Raw genomic sequence first — 20,595 nt, forward strand, 5'->3', positions numbered from 1 at the left:
AACAATTCTATTTCTAAGTACCAACAATGAATATAATGAATTTTGATTTATTACATTTTTATGTAAATATAGAGCACACCAAAGAAATACAAAAGTGGACTTTCTGTCGAACAATAAATCGATAACATGCTACTTCATGCTAGTGTGCACTTGTTCAGTCATGCATTCTAACTTATACAGGTGTATTCATTTATTATATAACTTGATATAACTCTAAGACCACAAATTCTCTTTCCTGACCGTGCTGTGCGGTCAGTAGAAAAAATAACTCGCCACACTGCACCACAGAGGCCCTAAACAAGGATTCATGGGCAAAAAATCAGACCATGTGAGGAGACGTGGGGGTAATTGATTTCCTGAAAGGGGGGTTGCCCCCACCTCCTGCCTTGGCTAAGGACATGCTGAGTGATAGGAGTGTGACTAATACACACTATGTCCTGATCAAGACACTTGTCTTGTGCAAGAAGTAGACACTTAGATTTGATTTGGTCTGCAAAGACACCGATCTTGGCAGGTTTTCAGCAGGTTTGGGATTGTTTCAGTTAAATGTGGAAGGGTAGAGTGAGGTTAGGATGTCAGAAGAGTAACAGGTTATCTGGGATGAAGATTTCTATCTCAGTAGTATATGTAGTCAGCAGAGGCTCTTTTTATGAAATTTGCTCTTAACCACTAAAATTGCACTATTTCAGTAGCTTATTACAGAGGCTTGTAACTTTCCATGAAAACAAGCCCAGGATGTTTGAGTTCCATGTAGTTTGAACCTTTTCCTCACAACATAAACAATGAAACTTAACATCCTTTTTCAACAAAAGACAGTTTTGTATGTGGTACATTCCTTGTTTTTAATTCTGTGATTTAGATTGAAAGGAGGTTTTTTTTAGAGGATTTGATTTAGATATGAAATTCAAATTAGAAACATGTTTAAGTGTCCTAAGAAATAATTGAATTTAGAATGATAATTTCACATTACATAAAGATGCTGATGAATACATGCAATCTTTCAGCTGAACTAAATATAAATATGTGATTGTGCAAATAATATGGATTCCCTTTTACTTCATTCTTTGCATCTTTTTTTGTCTAGATGGTCAATACAATCTTGCATCATGCCTTCCCAACCAATCCACAACTTCTCTTTGCCTTCTTCTTCGAGCTTCCAAACAACTCTCCCAACTCACGGCCCAAGCGCTCGGAGTCCGCCCACAACTCCCTCACAAATGGACACGAAGTGAAGAAAGCGTTACCGGTCCGCAGCGGAAGCCGCATCAAGGGTCTGCTTCATCCTCAACCCAAATACACGCCTTATCGTGACAGAGTGTCGTCCACGCCTCCGCCCCCGCCGCCGAACAAACCGGATCGGGAGAGGCACGGGAGAACGCCACAGTTCAGGAGGGTGGCAGACTGGGAGCAGCAGATTAAGAGGATGGGGGCAACTAATGTCCGGGTCACAGAGGTGAACAGAGATTTTAGGTTATCAGACAGGTGAGAAAACAACAGAGTAGGGTAGGTTCCGAGGGGTGTGGTGGGGGGATGGGTGATAGTGAAGTGAGTCATGGAATGGCTAGATAACCAGGTACATGGCATATCTTATCACTCCAACTTATTCCAATTGTTACTATGTACTAAAGGGATTTGATGTTATCCTGATGATATCCCCAGGTATAACCAGAGACTAAACAAGAAATTTAATCCACATTTCTTTGGAGTAATTGGATCATCATTCTTTAATATTCAATATTCATTTTGAGCACCAAAGAACTCATTTGATACTCATATTATCATTCTCTATTCATTATAAAAACAAAACTAATTATTTTGACACCTTTTTAATGCGGAATTAAAACATTTTTTACTTGATGAATGAGATGACAATTGGCAATTGAAAAGTGTGTAGTCTAAGTTAGCACAGGGCTAACCTAGTCGGCACAATGATATTACTGTACCACCCATTGACTTTAGAAGCCAAAGATCAGATAATATGATAATCGTAAATTTTTATTTCAACAGGGTAGCCACTTCAGTTATGAATCTACATTACAGGGGACCTGCATGAAATGATATGTCCTACTATTACCCTTCTCCAATCTAGATTTTGAACATTTCACTGGATGGCAGATGGTCACATTTTAAGGATGACCTTGCCGGAAATGGAACACATGACCTTCGATCAATGAGTATGGATACTCATACTAAGCCACGACGCCTGGTTATTTTTTCATTTCATATATATGTAAAAGTTTGTAAAGGAAAATTACCATTCAAGTTCATACTTGGTTTTAGAGTGAAGTTGAAAATCCCAAGAAAGACAGGTACCCGTTGCTATGCTCGTAAGACTGAAGGTCAGAAAATGTAGGGCACAGCAAAAGATGGAATCATGGCTACATTAGAGTAAATTGTCAGTGGAAGAGACCAACACATGCGTGTACTGCGAGGTGAGAAAACATTGAACCAGGAAATAATATAATTGAACGGGCTTTATACAAGGGAGGGATGAGATTTGTATTGGACTAATAAAGAAACAGAAATTGAAAGTATATACAAAGTTATTCTTTGTCATAAAGAATACTTACAAAAGAGAGTGTACTTGTTTAATAAGTTTATTTACATCAATTGCATAGCCGTGTCTTCATCCTCCTCTGATGAGCCATGGTATATGCGATTTACCAGAGAAATGAAAACCTTCTTTTTCTTTCAATTTAGTATTGCGAACGGTAGGATTTGTTTCAAAACTCGACTTTGGCAACATTTTAAGACCCTATTGTATTTATTAAAACCTGATTTGGGTGAAGTTTTGGTTTTCTGTAGTGTTTTGTTGTCAACAGAATTGTTTAAAGTGACCTTGATTGATTTTAAAATGGTCTTTTACGGGTACTGGTAGTAGATTCCAGAACAATTTCTCGAACGACAACAATTACCCCTACAGATGTTGAACAAGATATTCAAGCAAACGCTGATCTTATTTTTAACCCTCACATTATTCTGGAAAAAAAAATGAATACAACCCTAACTAAAAATCTCAATTTATGTCTTCAAAAATAATTAAGGCAGTAGCAGGTAAATACAGGAGCAAATGTTGGTCACCATCTTACAAGCATTTGCAAGAAATGTTAATTAAGTTGGTGTATCTGTCTCGCTCACTAATGAAATACAAATCCCAGAGAAGGTATTCCTGGTCATTGAGACAAAGCTTCAAGGCATACCGGTGTCATATGAGGGTGAAGATCTGTACAAAGTACTTAGGGCCAACATCCTTGTGGTCCCTTAACAGCTGAACTGCTTCTGCTAACCTTGCTTTGAAACCCTCATCTGACCAATCAAGATACTATTCCCTGTAGAATTTCTTTCCCCGCTATCTCTTCTCGGCACAGCCACCAGGTATCCAGTCGCTAGAGATTAACCCAAACCCAAATTGGCAGCTCGTAGCACAAATAATCAATTTGACCGTGCCATCCAATATGTGGGTCCAGCCCTGATTAAATCCCTCCTTCCGCTCGACGAGGCTGCTTTAGCCACAGTGATCGCATGAGAGAAGGTGTGTTCCTGGTGTATTCATTCTTACCCTTTTGTGCGATAACTCTCCGGTGATCCGCAAGCACAAGCTCCACTCCTGACCTCTTTTACTTATATTGTGATTTTTATCCAAGCTTAGACTAGTTTGAGAGTTGTGCCAAAGGATCAGTTCAGTCAATGTCAATACATCTGTTTGGAAAAAACAGAAATGCGCAACAAATTGGGAGTGGTCTATTATTAGCATTGGCAAGTGCCAATGAGCTCTGCTGAAGTGGGTCATTGTAAAAAAATACATTTGGGAATATTAGAGGGCTTTTAGTTGAAGAAGAGCCTCTGAATTTATTGAAAAGACAGTATTTTTTTATTCTTTTTTAGATCTGCAATAAATTATGATCTGGAGCATGAAAGCAGTCCTGCACAAATGCTTTTTTTAAAGAATGAAAGAAAGTGATTCAATTGTAAATACTATCAAATTAAGCATGCAAAAATCATAAATGTTTTCACTAAACTAACGAGTGGATTAGCAAGTTTATGTCAGGGTTTGTGCTTCTTTGTATGTGTGTGTAATATAAAAATGAAAGACACTTGCATCATCTCTGCCTATTTTTACCTTTGCAATATTCACGACCGACTGGACAATCTGTGTTAACCCTGATGACACCCACTGCCAGAAGGAATATCTTTGCAATATTCAAACAGCTTTTGTTTTAACTTGATTACCTCAGAGGTTGATTTAGCTTTTCATAGAATAGAAGGAAGGGGGAAAAAATCTGCCTTTTCATTACTATTGGAGGAGGGAAATTAAATCAAGTACAAAGCGCTTTTAGACTAATCATTTGACAGTCGATGGAGGATGGAGGGACGCACAGGAAATTGGCTGAAATTGAAGGATATTTTTCCATTGCTTTGTGGATTTATTTCTCATCAGTATATTTTCTTTGAAATCCAATATCTATTGTGCAAAGGAAAAGGTTTTATTCATTTCAATAATTTATTATAAATACCTTCAGATATGGCATTACCTGAAATGATTAAAAAAGAGACAAATTAAGTTAACAGCCCAAAAGGTAATTGTATTTATTTTTTTCTTGAAGTAAATTCAAGTTAATTGCAATGTTAATCATACAAAATTGACCCATCATTCTCATGTAAACTTATTTAACTTCATGTAAAGCTAAATAGAATCCTTTCCTGAACCCTAAATCTATTTACATCTTTGTACTGAAAAATTCCTTGCAATTACACGAGTATTGGAGAGTAATTTTTTATGAACTCTATTGAAGAAGTATCCAACGAGCATTCCTCAATTTAGATTTCAAAATGAAACATATTTATCATGATTGCAATGATGAATATTTACGCAAATATTATCACATTTCAAAGCGATGTTTGTTTGTATACTTTTTGAATACCAATAATATAGTTTTAGTACTCCGCAACTCCAAAATTGAAAGCAAACACGGAACGATCTACTTCCTGCTTGAATCACTGCAAAGATCTCACTTATATATAGCTCCTCTCTGACAACATAGGCGCTGAGAGACTTCTGGGGAAAAAAGGACGGATGATGCGCAGAGATTAAATGTAATCCCACAGTTTGTTTTACATCAGCATCTGTCATTAGATATATCAAAACGAAGAGAGGGGGGGAGATTTTCACGTTTGGATGATCTCGTGTTACATGACAGAGAATTGTTTTGGTTCTGTTGATTCGAGTGATTTGAGTAGTTTATTAAGAGTAAATCATGTTTGGGATTTCAGGAAAAACAGTATTACGTACAAAATGTGGGGATGATCTGGTATCACAGCTACTCATTTCCTGTTAAAAGGGATCCAGGTTTTGTATAGAAAAATTCTTGTAGATAAAAACAGGTGCTTTTCTACAGAGACAGAAGTTTTACATATGTAGGAGAGCGGCCATCAACTTAAAAAACGGTTTCAGTTTGCCATGGTGCTATATGCACGTACTGATGTAGTTAGTTCCCTCCATTGATCTTTTATTTTAGAACTGATCAGTGGCACCTTATTTCCATTGGTGGCTGACATCTGCCTTGAATGTGCACATAACTATAGGGAAAAAATGTGTGTGATGTCCCAAGTAGGGGGGGGGGAGGGGTCGAACAGATCCAATGTCTGCTTAATATTGGGAAAGAATGTAACAGGGAAGGAACAAGAGACAGCTTTGCATACATTCAATATGTCGTACATTGGAGCTACATGTACCAAAATTGCACTTGGGATATTAAATCAAATCATTCACCTTATGCCAAAAGTCATAAAATCTGTTTTCAGAAATATTGGTTTTAGCTACATCCTTCCGCACTATTTGCAATCTAAATTTCGTTTGGGCCATAGGTAAGAACATTGTATACATACAGGTAATGTGCTGTGCTTTCATTATTTCTTGGCATGCATTGTGTGTGAATACTTCCTCCTAAGGCTCGCAAAAGTAAGAGTAATCGGTAGTTATGTATTATTAAGAGATGACTAGATTAATGTTTGGAGAATAGGGATTCTTGTGAAACTAGCTTGACACCTGTTTTTAATTTATTGGTAATTTATCGTTAGCAAAGAAGGAAACAGTTTCAAGGGTATTAAGAGGTGCAAGTGATGTACAGGTTATTGATTAAAGCTTTATGTTTAGCATCATTAGGATTTTAAATACTGTATTTTATGAATATACATGTACAGTATGCACATCTCCCATTTGAGACATTTGTGTCTCGCACTCTATCATGACACATGTGACAAAATATTGTGGAAAATATTGATTACTGGTAGGCTCTTTTCGCTGATATTTCACTTCATTCCTATTGATTATATATTATCAGCTATCTTTATCTGAAATGGCACCATGCCCTTGTGTGTATTAGCATATTCCCTACTCCATACCATCTATTGTGTATGATACATGGATATCCTTGTATGCAGGAAACATGTTGAATTATTCATGTAATTATATTCTTCTTTTTCCTTTGGCTCACCACAAGACAGAAATTATCATTTACAGGAAGGAGGAAATATGAAGTCATATTTCTTGAGTTGTGCAAAAAGATACATGTACGGTCAATTATTGTGAGAGTTTATGGTGGTGACAAGCCGAATCGCTAGTGAGCTGTCAAAACTGTGAATCTCAAATTAAGAGAAAAAAATGAGAGCACCTCAGAAAGGCTCTGTTATAGAGTTATGTCTTAATTGACAACCTGCTTTAAGAAAGAGTCATGTACAGGTATAAGGAGACTGTTTTCAGATACAATGAGGTTGCTACCATTGCCATCATTCTAAAATATAGCTTTTTCTGAGCTCCTTTTGAACATTTTCAATGTTTTTATTGATACAAGGTTTTGATAGTCCTTTGATGAAATTTCCACTTTTTAACGAGTGAAGGAGAGCAAACTTTGTGGTAAAAAAAGGGAGGGAATTTCAGCTAAAAACTCTGTACATACAACAAAACATACTGAATCTACACATAGCTCTCTTCTCTGTGCACCATTTTTCAGCCTGTATAGTATGTAAGAAGGTTGTTTTTCCCCAAAATTAAGTATTCTGTTTTGGGAATTATTTCAAGCTTCGTTTAATGTAAAACAAATTACAAACAGTGTGTATGACGAATGAGAAAAAGAGCACAATCACTTGGATGCATTTGTTTACCAGCCATTGACATCAATCGAGAAAAGAGGTACCAGTAATATTCGCGTAGCCAATGTAATATCACCTAAATATTCTGAAGTTTTCTTGCAGGAAGAACACTCTGTTATGTATTTATATTTGTTGAGTAACAGGACTTGTGTGGATCTGACACCAACGTGTCCCCAGGAGGCATAAAACAATCCTTTTTGAAGCTTTTGTCTGCCGGCCAGACAAAGGAAATTAGCGTTTATTGATAGAGAGCGTGCTCCCGTCATACCGTTGTCTACGTGGTCTCCTATTGTCTGTCACCATCTTGTCGATTTTCATAACAATGCTTTGTCACTCGTACTTCAAGTGCATGTTCTGGGTCTTTTAACAAAGATCTGAGTTAATTTGTGAATTCTGATTGGTTCCTGATTAGAGCTTTTTGACGTAATGAGGTTGTATCAGTGATCTTGATTGGTCATTGGCATTTGGGGATCGATTGCAAACCCTTTGGCCCGAATTCACAAAGGTGGTTTTGAAAACCCACGGTTGAATCCATGGTTTATGCAGATTTCCAGTATAAATTACGCTTAATTTAGAGCGTATCGGGCGCGTTTATAAAATGCTGATGCGAGCTTTTGTCACAGTGCGCCATATTTACGCCTGTTGCCGTTGTTATCTACGCTATTTTATTCATGAGTCCACTGTTTTTATTCATGAGTCCACTCTTCAAACAGTGGACTCATGAATGAAATAGCGTATCTAACCATGGTAACAGGCGTCAATTTGGCGCACAGTGACAAAAGCTCGCATCAGCATTGGACATTTTTTATACACGCGCCTGATACGCTCTAAATTAAGCGTAATTTATTCAGGGAATCTGCATAAACCATGGATTCAACCGTGGGTTTTCGAAACCATCTTTGTGAATTCGGGCCTTTGTGTGTGGAGCCCTGTGTAGAGGGGAAAAGATACCATTATATATACAGAACTGAAACTCCAAATGAAATTCAATGGTAACAATTATTTCCTGCCTTCTTCAACAAACCCACACAGCACTTCAAGATAACGTTGCTTTATTGATCATTTAAAGTTGATACCTCACATCAGTTCTAAGGTCTACACATTTTCTCCCACGTTCCAAGAAGTGCCATTTAAAAAAACTAACAACACAAGCATATAGAATGAAAACTTGTCATTCCTTCTAGACAGAAAATGGGCATTTTACCAGGTTTCAGGGAAACTTGTTCAAATGGAATTTGAATGCGAGAGGATGTGTAGGTTTATAAAGGAAACCTGATTTTTCTTTTTGAATCTCGAAATAGAACCTTTAGCCTCCTTTGGGTTAGGGGTTAATTGTGTGGTATAAGAAGGAAAGGGATACACTCTTGGGGTACATGCGAGGGTGATGATAGGAGAAGAAATGCCACATCCGACTTCAATAAAAACATACACCCAAACATTGTCAAAATATCAATGGAACTTAGATTCTGGAGCGTTGTGGCCAAGTGGATTAGTCTTCTGAGTTTTCAGAACTGAAGTGGCTTCCCTGGGTAAATATACCTATATTATTATTGTTATTATCATATTTTGACAATTTTTCCCTCATGTCTCTCTCTCTATTTTTTTTTCTTTTTTGTCTTTCTTTCAAACACAGTATGCCAGAGTACTTTGTTGTACCCAGCCCATGTACAGACTACGAGCTGAAGAAGGCATCACCACAATTTGAAGATTGCAGAGTACCGGTAAGAAGACATGAAGATTGGTATCAGGGTTTCAATAATAGCTGTTCACCCATTCATTTCTGGAACTTGGAAGTTCCCTACCTAAAGCCAAGGGGAATAACTGAATTCAGTTATCAAATGATCAAGCAAATTAATTGTTATATACCATTATGGGTACACCTGTTTGGTTCAGTTTGGTCAAATTGCTATGTAGTCAGATCGTCACTTCGTCTAATACACTTTGGGGCTAATGGGCATAATGATGAATGGTCTAATAGCCACATTGTCTACCTTAGTTTTCCTGTTTTGTCTCGTGTTTATGTTTAACATTTGATCAATTTCCAATTTTGTATTGTCAGATGTGTGGTGTTATTTGTCATTTTAGACAAAATTGATGTAGCCCAAGTGGAAATCTTAATAAGCCTGAGTAGCGATAATACCAAATGATTATTGGATGAACTGGTTTTAGAAAAATTGAGATTAAACCATGAGGGGTTAGACCAACTGGCAGTTTATCTTCAATTTTTAGTGATGATGAATTCCGCATTTCACTTCTCGGCTCGGAAATAAGAAAGAACTTAATTCAACCCCCCGCCCTATTTTCTTTCTTGGACAAACTCTACATTAATTGACCTAAAGCCCGAATTGCCATGAGACATTCATTTGATAACACCTTAACGCCAACGGTAATCCTTTCATGACATTCGCACGCTTTCCACACAGTCCTGTTAGTCCACATGTGTTCCGTATTTAAGCCTTGAGATCTTTCAAACTCTCATGCTCTATAAACAACCAGCTGTTACGAATTCATGAAGAGGCAAGGTTAGCATGTGGCAAGCTTTCCTGTCCTATTCACCAGCTAATTATCACCTGCTTGCGAATGTGCTCTTCAGTGGACGTATTCACACAATCCAAATGAAGATGAATACCCATAGATTGCAGAACTTGTAATCAGACCCTATAATAGGTCTATAATTTCATACACATGCCTGCATGAATGTGATAAATCCTCATAGATCGTGACAATGTGAGAAGAATGCACATTTTCCTACCTCGCCTCATTTTTTTTTCGAATGTTTTGTCTTCACACTGAATATCAGTTCAATGCCATTTTGTTGTTATTTGATTTATCACATCGAAAAAGAACAAACAAACATTAATGAATATACAAAAACATTTCTAATCAAAATGCAAGATATGAAATATGACAAAATTCATATAAATGAGATAAGAATGGACCATCATTAATAGTCAATCCATGGGACTTATAAAGCTCTTGTAATTTTGAAAAGTGCTTTCTAAGATGGAGTACCAGTATTTATTTTAAAGGATATGAGTTCTTGGCTTTTTTTCACACTGTCAACATATTTTTATTTTTCTGATCCGGATATATTTCCTGAATAGATATTTTCCCGATTAATCTGGTGTGAATATGCCCGTTTCTATTTCCAATGTCACAAAAGTCACCCATCAGGTGCTTGTGCAAATCAGCACAACTGCGTTGAAATTTAACTGTGTAAATCTCATAGGAGTGTGCAGCAGTTATTTTGCTATTTTTGACTTGTTGTTTTCAGTCATTTATTAAAACTGTTTTGGTACGTGATTCCGATGGGTTTAGAATAGATAGGGATGATAGAAATATGATTAAGACTATTTTTAGTACAGCCATTGCCTTAGAGGTGATTCACCTTAAGTTTGTTGACCCTAGTAGAAGACTCTTGAAAGAAACCACATATTCTTAGAAAAGATATTCACCTTTTTTAGTTTCAATATTTTCTTCTGAGCCTTTGTTGTTTGTGAGAAGCCGATTTAAAAAATTCTCAAACCAAGATGAAACATGTGTACAAGTGCATGTATTAGAACTAATAAACCCTGAAAACAACCATTATTGAGAATGAAAAGCTAAAACTACAAGGCAAACCCCGATTTTGTAAATAGGTAAATAGTACACATAAGTGTATGGGATGAAATTAAGATGGTGTTTTCGGTCACTTTATATTTCAATTTTTTAAGCACTAAATAATTATTTTCGAACGCAATTTTTTCTGGGCTTCATTTTTGTAACATATCACAGACACAGGTGACAAGTGTGACCTTCTAGCTCAGATTTTTAAAAAGTCAAACCAATGTTAACCAATCACTTTAAAGGAAAATCAACCTTTATTTCTTCATCTTTATTATCAATTCAAGATATACATTTTTGTTTTCATTGAAGAGACAAGAATAATGTGAAGAAGGGAAGTACCCAGATATCCTGTAGTTTCCGGATCCAAGCATGGCAAACTTTTAAATGTTTATATTTCCTTCTTTCCTCTTTGTAACACTTGACTGTCCTCTGTCCGTTTCCCTATTCTGTTGATTTTATTCATACATTAGCTGATCCATAAAAATCATGTTCTGAATGTTATTGAAGAGCAAATCTTTCATATTATGGATTACCTGCGTTGTTCAACCACGATTTCTTATCCAAATGTCATTCTTTATTTTTTTGGCAAAAAGAAGCTGCTGAAAACTGCTTATCTAATAAAAGAGAGCCAATGGAGTAAATTAGAAAGTCAAAAAGGGGCCTAAGCTTTCGATCCTAGCAGAATCTTCGTCGGAGGCAAAAATCAGTTTATAACTTGTCTTTGCGAGAATAATACCTTTTAAGAAGTAAGATATTTTAAGCACCTGTAATCATGAAAGTAGACAATAGACGGAGTGATATTCCGGAACAATGGTGAATATAACAGAAAGGGGAGGATGTGAAAATGATATAGCGAATTAGATTAGTACATATATTGAAACTGAGAGGACAGAAATGATAATGTGAACGAGTGGAGGGAAGAAAAGCGCAGATGGGCATTTTAGAAGAAGTAATTGTTTCGGGGGGGGGGGGGTTAAAGAAGTTTCTACCACTGTTTTAGGTAGGTGTGAAACAACACAAGGGGTATTGTGTATGAGAAAATTACCCAATGATAATTCAATTATTTCACTTGAAATACAACCTTATTCATCAGGAATGGATTGATACCTTGATTAGTGTTCCAGGACCATATACATCCCTGCACACAATTGTGCGGAAAATGTAGAAAATTGCAGTTGCTTCATTTACAAACTAAACACATCGGACACAAATATGAAAAATATACAAAATGAGTAAGAAAAAGAAGAAATAAAGTTTTGTCTTTACCTAGAAACTTTTTGATTGAAAATAAAAACTCATTAAGAAGTATTAATTAAAAAACATTAAAACAAATATTGAAGCAGTGTTGATAGAGGCTGTGAACAATTGCATTGTTCAAAACCACAAACTCACTACCTGCCTATTCATTGTTCAGTGAAAGTGATCCACCTGCAAAAGAACAGTGGTTTTAAGTAGTGATCAATGCTCATTACGTCCTGATTGATGTATCATTCAAATGCTAATAACTTATACTGTCAAGTGATTTAATATTTATTTTCACTATTTCTCTCATAAAAAGATATGAAAGTTTGGTTTCCCTTTTTGTTTTTATAGATCCATCTATCATTGAGGAAATGGGGAAACAGTTTTGATGCATGCATTATGTGCCATTGGCATCCATGAATATTCATAAAAGATGCAAAAATGTGCAGTTGTCTTCATTATAAAAGCTTGAAGAAGAAAAAAAATGCCTGTTCATTGATGGCCTTAATCACTCTTCACTTGACCTTTCTTTTGGCACATTTATGTCCTTTTTTTTCACAGTTCATGCTAATAGGAAGTGTATGTGCTGTCAGCATGGTTTTTAATTAAAACAGGTAATGCTTCTGTCAGTGTAACATGTTATCTGAGTTTAACAAGAAGCTCCCTGTGGTACATGTATTCCTGTAAGTCTTGTTTCATTTAATTGCGAGAAAGGCTCGCCTTGGATTTCTCAACCCTTGGCTGTGTGAATGCCTTTTATATTTTGTTTGGAAACAACTTTTCCTTGATATTGCTCACGGCATCGTGTATTTGAGAGAAGTAGCATTGTTTATAAATGCAATTCAGTTCATCTGCTCAGTCTTTGTAAATTTAAAGTAGCCATTTAACTCCAGTTGCCACCCTACACTTTCACCAACATTATCAACATCGTCATCCTCTTCTTATCATCATTACCATAATCCTCTCCTCCTTTACCTCATCATCCTCATTATCATTTTCATCCTCATCATCATCAACATCTTCTTCATTATGATCAGCATTCTTGTCTTAGAAAATTTGTATTGAAATCATTACTATCTTCTATTGTAATACATGTTTCAGTGCCACAGACATATTTGAAAAAAGGGGAATCAGTATTTCTCGCATTAAGCCTCACCCATACAATTCTTACAAAATAAAAAATAGAGTTTTTCTGCACAGAGAAGCTGACTAGGAAGGGTGTAGAAGGATTATTTTAAGCACGCTTCATGGAAAGTAAGATCTAGATGCAGTCTTTCATTGATCAGGAAGGCCACTTAATTATCACATTTAGGCAAGTCAAGTTCTGCCCAAAATGGAGGGGAAAAAATCTACTTTTTATTAAAAGAAATACCTTCCAATGGAAGTAACTAGACTATTAAAGGAAAAAGAGAAAAACCTTAAAATGTGTCGCTTGCTGATATTTCAGTCCCCGGTGAAACATTCAGTTTTCCGTTATTTTCGAGTCTGGTTCCTGGAGTTAATTTTGGCAGCCAGCAAGGTTGAAGTTAAGAGAAGAAGAGGCAGTAGCCTTGGGATTTAGGTAATGAGGGCAGGTTCATATGTGTTTATATGAAACATTTTCAACATTTGAAAGGGTTAGAGAATCTGGGGGTGGTGGATATGGGGTCGGGAGTTAACTCTTTTAATTTTGATAGCAAAGCATAAAACTTACCATTTAATGATAACTTTGCCAGGAATTGTAATTACCATGAAAGTCTTTCTTTTATTTAGTTAGAATCATGATTACCTTGGTAGAAACTGTTGAAGTCGGAGCTACCACTAATTGCAACTATGGTGGATTGAGCAAGTCCAGAAAAGAAATCCTGAAATGGCTTTTTATAAAGCAGCAGGCAGTAGGCCTATTTGTGATTTATTGATGGAAGATAACAAACTTGTGAAACCCCATTTGTTATTGGGTGTGTCATATTAATGGTTAGAAACGATAATTGATAAACTGATTTTCTGACTTTTCAAAGTTGCATGCATGCCTTGCAAGTGAAACTGTAAATCAAATTTATGTTATGGATAGTTTGACTTTTGATACTGGAGAGGAAATCATTGTAAAATGTAGGATCTTATTTATGAGCTGAAGAGCTTTCATTAACATCAGCATTAAAGATTGTTCTGAATAATGCATTCTGGGATACATCAGACAATTTGATGGCTTAAATCTCTGTTAGTTGAAGATTTGTAACTAAGCTGAATCTGCCTGTAGTGCTTTGACAGGAAGAGCGCTGTAGTTGCGAATTTGCCTTGTCTTTGCAAAGTGTTGGCACGCTCAAAGAAATGACTGAAGATGCGTTGTAAGCTAGTAGAAGGGTGACTGGTGCATTGTGGGATCAAAAGTGGCACCACCTTACCCTTTTACTGATTAGATGGTGTATTATAGCTTGAAGTTTTGAATGTTTCAGTCATTACTGTAGTTGTTGGTGTTGACATATATATCTTTATTCCCTTACTCAGATGATCTATAGTGGACATTGACCTGGTGCAGATGTCTTTGGCAACTTACCTTTGAGATTATTGCTTGCTTTTATAATTCAATCAAGTCTTTACATGTATCTCAATGGGCCTCTGTGATATTCTTTAATCTTGCTTTAGGTACACCCTTTATTTGTACATGTAGGATGGGATATATCAATGTGACAAGTGAAAGAGATGCTTCAAAATAAAGAAAAATATATGTATAGATAGAATTAAAGAATATTCTAATGGCCTCCATTGATCATATTGGCTTTAGGTATGTAATTCTTATTTGTAGGGTATTCTAAAATGGATAGCCTCCATAGTAATAAATGTACTTTGATATTCAAGGTGTAGCCTTTTCTTGAAGTAGGTGTGTTTTAATTTGATTAATATAAACTCATTTGGGAGATTTGCCAACTGTTAATCACCGCCTGAACACCTTTAAGGCCTTCATAATGTACCTCATTATCTTAAAATCTGAGCCAAAGTTTTATATGATGAAAAGAGAATTCAAGATTAATAAGAGGCTCATGAGACTTGTTCAGATTAAGCAGGAAACTTTAGGATTAGGAAAGAAATTTATGACATGATCAAAGCATTTCCCTGTAAAGACCTGTACTGGCCACGCAGAAATTTTGTGAAAGCTAACAATGTGCTAACAAAGGCCCTGTTACAACCGATAATATTGCAGCGATGCCTAAAAGGGTCATGAAATTTGAATTGGGGTAATACATTATCAGTTTCTACCCCAATTTGGAGCAGGCTTAACGTATGTCCCCTGTACTCTTTATGCCCCCTCCCCTTGTGTATGAGCCAAACACCCAGTACATGATTAATAATCGGACTATCATTATTTTTTCCCACAATACACCAGGAGGAATACCCCCACTTTGGAGCAGGCTTAACCGATGTTCCCTGTACTATTTATTTCCCCCCCCCTTGTGTATAAGCCAAATGCCCAATCCCAATACATGATTAACATTCGGACTATCAATGTTATTGTTTCCCACAATACACTGGGAGGAATACCCCCATTTTGGAGCAGGCTTAACCGATGTTCCCTGTACTATTTATTCTTCCCCCCTTCTGTCTGAGCCCAACACCCAATACATGATTAACACTTAGACTATCAGGATTGTTGATTTTCCCCAACACATCAGGAGGAAGAGGGTTAATTGTACTCGTCTAATCCCGAAGATCGCACCCAGTATCATCCACACCAATGTCGCTAATCCCAATCAGTGCTCTATATTTAGAAAGTGCTGGTATCGCTTTCCATTCTGTATGATACATACATATACAGTGTGCTTGTTTTCCTGATGTGTTTACATGAACAGGATGATATATTAAGGTTTTAATTTTTTTTTAAAGACATTGCAATAAAAATACAGATTTACTAACAATTCGACTTGTCCAAAAACAAAGAAAAGTACATATACCATTACTCTTCAATTTTGTAAGGATATCAATGAGGCCCCATCCTGACCACTAATTTGTTTTTCTTTCAATTTGTTTATATCATCTGGTTCTAATTGATTTGTATTCCATCAAGTATGAAGGGGGAAAAGGACTGAAAAGGAAAAGCAAATCACCATACCTTTCTTGGTAATGTTGTTGGAAAAGATTGGAAATGTCAACTGAGAAAAGTTATCCTGAAATTGTGCATTTCATCATCAAGATGCCAAGAAAATGTTATTTGAATTACGGATAATGTTTCATTGCGCAAAGATAATTCAGATAAAATCTTCATCAAATTTCTTCACCAAGATGAAGAGAATTTAGGCCCCTTCCTCTCATTGCACATGATTGATTAAACAAAGTAGAATTTGACTGGGATCTGATTATGTGTAATTCTTATCATGACAGAACTTCTGAATTCTGAAGATTGCTAATACTATTGCCTGCCAGCAAGTTTAAAACGGAAGAAAAAGTTTGTAAAACTTGGTATGAGAGTCAATTTACTGCTTTAAGCTACTGAAAAGTTTGCATTTGGTTGGCTCTTGAGCAGAAGTTATAGAATCTTACAACTTTGTTTTTGAATTCAAGTTTCAACAAACAGGGCCTTGGAAAGTAGGGTTCATGTATTATGTAACTCTACAGGAATAATATATCATGACACAATAAAAAAAAATAAACAAAACTGAATTATTGCTTGGCTGAATGAGACTCGTGGCTCGCTATCTCCTAGCAGACAGCTTCAAAGCCACATGATACCCTGTAGAATAGCCACAGATACAGATAATGCATGAAAATAAACTTTGTATTTCAACAGTTTCCTGTTGATGTCTTGCCTTCTTTAGAGGCCCCTTGGCATTGGTGGTCCACTGATCATAAAGTTATATGACAAGATACATAATGCATCTGGTGTAAACGGGTTTATGTTTATTGAAATGTATTATTACAAGGGCTTGTACCACACAGCCTATTGGGACATTCCAAAAAGTATTTACTTCTAACACTCTATGTGGGACGTTCTTGAACTTATTTTTTTCATTTTTGTTTATGCTTCATATGAAAAGGCTGATTACATTATGGAATTGTCGTATTACCATAATAATTAATACGTTATACTTAGTTGCATTTAAAGGCAAGAGAAATCTAGCAGGTTAGAAGAGTATTAGGTTTACTTGACCCTAGAAGACCATTACGCCCATCAAGATAAACCCAAAATGCAATGATATTGAACTAGTACATTGAAACTGTATAGTAAAGCCATTATTCTGATCATGTTTTTCATATTTTTCATATTTGGCATATTCACCAATAGATAAATGCCAGACGTTGGTTCTATATTTTGTGACCATCTCCAGAGGTGGCAGCGATGGACTTAGTTACATGTAGCTTTTACAGTGAAGAAATAAACATTGAATTTTACTGGTGTGAAAGGGCCCTGGTACCTTGTTGTAGGCCTCTTGGATTCAGACAGTAGCACAGTAGTGGTTAACAGATCTAGATTGTCATCTAACTGACAGCTTGTCTATTCCTGGTTTCATTAAAAAAAAACGTAATTCCAGCCATGGCTCTTCAGCAGCCATTATGCTCTAGATCTATTGAGCTCCTGGAATTTGTGGCACCTGCTTAGAAGGGATGTGTTGCTATGGAAACCAATCGAGTATCTGTCCATGTCTAAAGTCCAGAACTTAGGCAGAGGATCACGTCAAACAAATATATTTAGATCCAAATCCCTATGCGTAAAAGGGAAACATAGAGGATTAACTGGGATTTACGACATCAAAGGATCTAGATAACCATGCGGGCATTTATGCATAGGCATGTGTAATTCATGGTCATATGCCGGGATGTACTTTTTTGGAGAAATAAATGTTACGCCCTTTTTAAATTTCACAGTGGGATTGAAGTGTTACATTTAATTTTGTTACCACTTTTAATCTCCTCATCAGTCATGAACGCAGGTAGCACTAGCTTTCTTTAGAATTTTGTTTTTACTAATAATGGATGAGGAGCTGGGGGTAATTAAAGCAGGCTTTGCTTTAGAAGAATCAATTAAAACAAAGCTGATTGATGCCCCTACCCCTCCTGCTCTCTTAGGGGCTGTCTAATAGAATTTAATTTAGTCAATACTATGGAGTGACATCTGTTCTGTTTAAAAAAAATACATGTATCTTTCTTGCAGACGGAGTACAATATTATGGGCATGAGAAGGTATGGATTGTGGATTTCATTGTAAATAATTATTTCATATTTTTAGTATCATTTAACAAATGAATTGTTTCATTTTTCTCTCTCTTTTTCCCCCTTTCTCCTCATATTTCTCCAGTTCTGGTGTTGGAGCCACAGGAATGGTAGTATGTTGTTGAGAATGACAGCACTCTGTGACACTGTACTGGACAATGAATCTGAAAAATGGTAAGAATAAGTGTGTTAAATAACATAATAACAAGGATATGGAGCTACATGCTCTTTTTATATACAGCTACATAACAGCAAAGTTTGTCCTTGTAGATATCCCCATGGGATTTATTCATTAAAGAGCTATAAAATGGTGAATTTTTACATTTCGCACCACTTGCAGTTGACTCTGAAATGGGCCATTCACCAAGGGTTAAGTGTGACTTTCATCATCCATAAATGCCAATTCGTGTATATGGGATTTGATGCGTTCCATATCGTAATCATAAGATCTTTATGAGATAATAATGATAATAATAATAGGCATTTATATAGCGCCATCTATCTAGAAATATTCTATTCCGAGGCGCGTTATTATTATTATTACCCCGGCTTTAGCTCGAGCTTCCCTTCAGCGCTCATGCATTCAAGGAATTAATCCTGCCGGGTACCCCCATTCACCTCACCTGGGTCGAGTGCAGCACAATGTGGATAGATTTCTTGCTGAAGGAAATTGCGCCATGGCTGGGATTCAAACCCACGACCCTCTATTTCAAAGTCAGAAGACTTATCCACTGGGCCACAATGCTCCAGATAGGCCCCCTGAACATCAAAATATGTCATCAGAGAAAAAAAAATGGATTTGGGACTGTTCTGAAGTTATTCCACAGCCATCAAAAGAAGAAAACGCATATAAGTCTAGATTGCTTTCAGGCCTTGAAATTGGATGAATTTTAAACAGTTTGATGATAATAAATTAGAAAAAATATGGTGGATGTGTATTCTTATTGGGAAATTATAAACTAACCAACCTTAATCATAGATAAATTGACTGGCTGATAATAAATTTCTCTGTATCCCTTTTGCAAAATACAAGGACTAGCCTGATCCCTTTCTCATTGGGTTAATAACTGAACAAAGACATGTGACAGGATTATGTAATGCGTAGAAAATTCATATTGATATGATGTGAACAATATTTTTGAGCTCATTGTCCCCGTCATCACAGAAATGAATAATGTCCTAGTAGCATTTTACCTTACATAATAAGCATCAAGTTAACTTGATAAGTGCTTAATTGGGTCTAAGCTCATTAATCTATCATCCCATTAGATGCGAAGGACCTCCCAGTGTAAGGTGCTAACATGATAAAAAATTCCAGCCAAGTTCATAAATAGAGTGTATAGGTACCACAGGGACCCCAGCTATCACATGACTCATTCCACCCTCAGCCAGAGATCCAGCTCGTCTAGGGATAGAAGCAGAGTCATTGGGAGTTCATATAGAAACGTTAGACAGATACTCCTGTAAAAATAGCAGCGCTGGGGAGTCGGCGATGACAATTTTGGAAACAACAGTCTCTTTGGCGAGCTTGAGACGGAACTGTGTTACGACGTTTAGGGTCCGTCTGATGACGGGATAAGCCACAGATGACGGTATCTTTTACCAAGAAGATACCCACCATGTCTCTGTTGATAATATGCATGTACATGTATTGACCTTCACACTTTCATTTTCTAGGTCAGGAAACTATTCCCCACTCAAAGTAGGGAGAAAGGAGACAACATCTTGTGCTCTTGTTTATATAAAGCTTCCATTGGCTTTAAAAGTCTTTAATATGAACTCAAGAAAGCGCTGTAATGACCTCAGAATAGAATTGAAACAAAGAAAAGAGAGTTTTAGGTACCGGTATTAAAAAAAAAAATCTCAATTGACTTTCGATTTAACTATTTGATATAATTTGTTATAGATTGCTGTTGATAGTTCTATCATGTCACAAATAAACATACATATTAACTTTATTGACTTTAGACAAATTGCTATTATGTGAAGGGATTGACTAATGCATCATTCTGGATCATCAAAGATTGATACAGCATCCATTAGTATCAATGTATGCAGAAATGGCCAAACACTGAGTTTTGACAAGGAAGTTTTTTGGGGTGGATGGTTTGGTGGAGGAGGCTTTGTGTTTGACTGAAATTCCCCCCCCCCCCCCCCACCTTCCACCATGATATTCCCCTCCGTCAGCATCCAGGAACACTGATGATTGTTTCTTGGGAATGATAAGAACATCCCTTCATTACAATATACGCTCTGACTCACAATGGAAGAATCACATCTCCAAGAATATTGCATTAGCTGCATTTTGTTTTACATTTACATTGTTTGTAAACCCCTACTGAGTTCCCGTAAACTCTGGAGCTGGAATCCGATATTGTAAGATTGTAAAAAGGGGATCATGCATATTGAGTCATCTGA

At 36.5% G+C, this 20,595-nt stretch overlaps 1 protein-coding gene across 1 annotated transcript in view; it reads left to right on the top strand.

The window, feature by feature from the left end:
* Nucleotides 1-1,084: 1,084 nt before the first annotated feature.
* LOC129260322 (myotubularin-related protein 10-B-like) overlaps nt 1,085-20,595 on the top strand; it is a 45,154-nt gene continuing 25,643 nt past the window's right edge. The window contains exons 1-3 of the mRNA XM_064100196.1: nt 1,085-1,482; nt 8,783-8,870; nt 18,263-18,351. Coding sequence (XP_063956266.1) covers nt 1,085-1,482; nt 8,783-8,870; nt 18,263-18,351 — 575 coding nt within the window. The remainder of the gene's footprint in view (nt 1,483-8,782; nt 8,871-18,262; nt 18,352-20,595) is intronic.

This window comes from Lytechinus pictus, chromosome 5 (assembly GCF_037042905.1).
Source record: "Lytechinus pictus isolate F3 Inbred chromosome 5, Lp3.0, whole genome shotgun sequence".
In the NCBI taxonomy this organism is placed as follows: domain Eukaryota; kingdom Metazoa; phylum Echinodermata; class Echinoidea; order Temnopleuroida; family Toxopneustidae; genus Lytechinus; species Lytechinus pictus.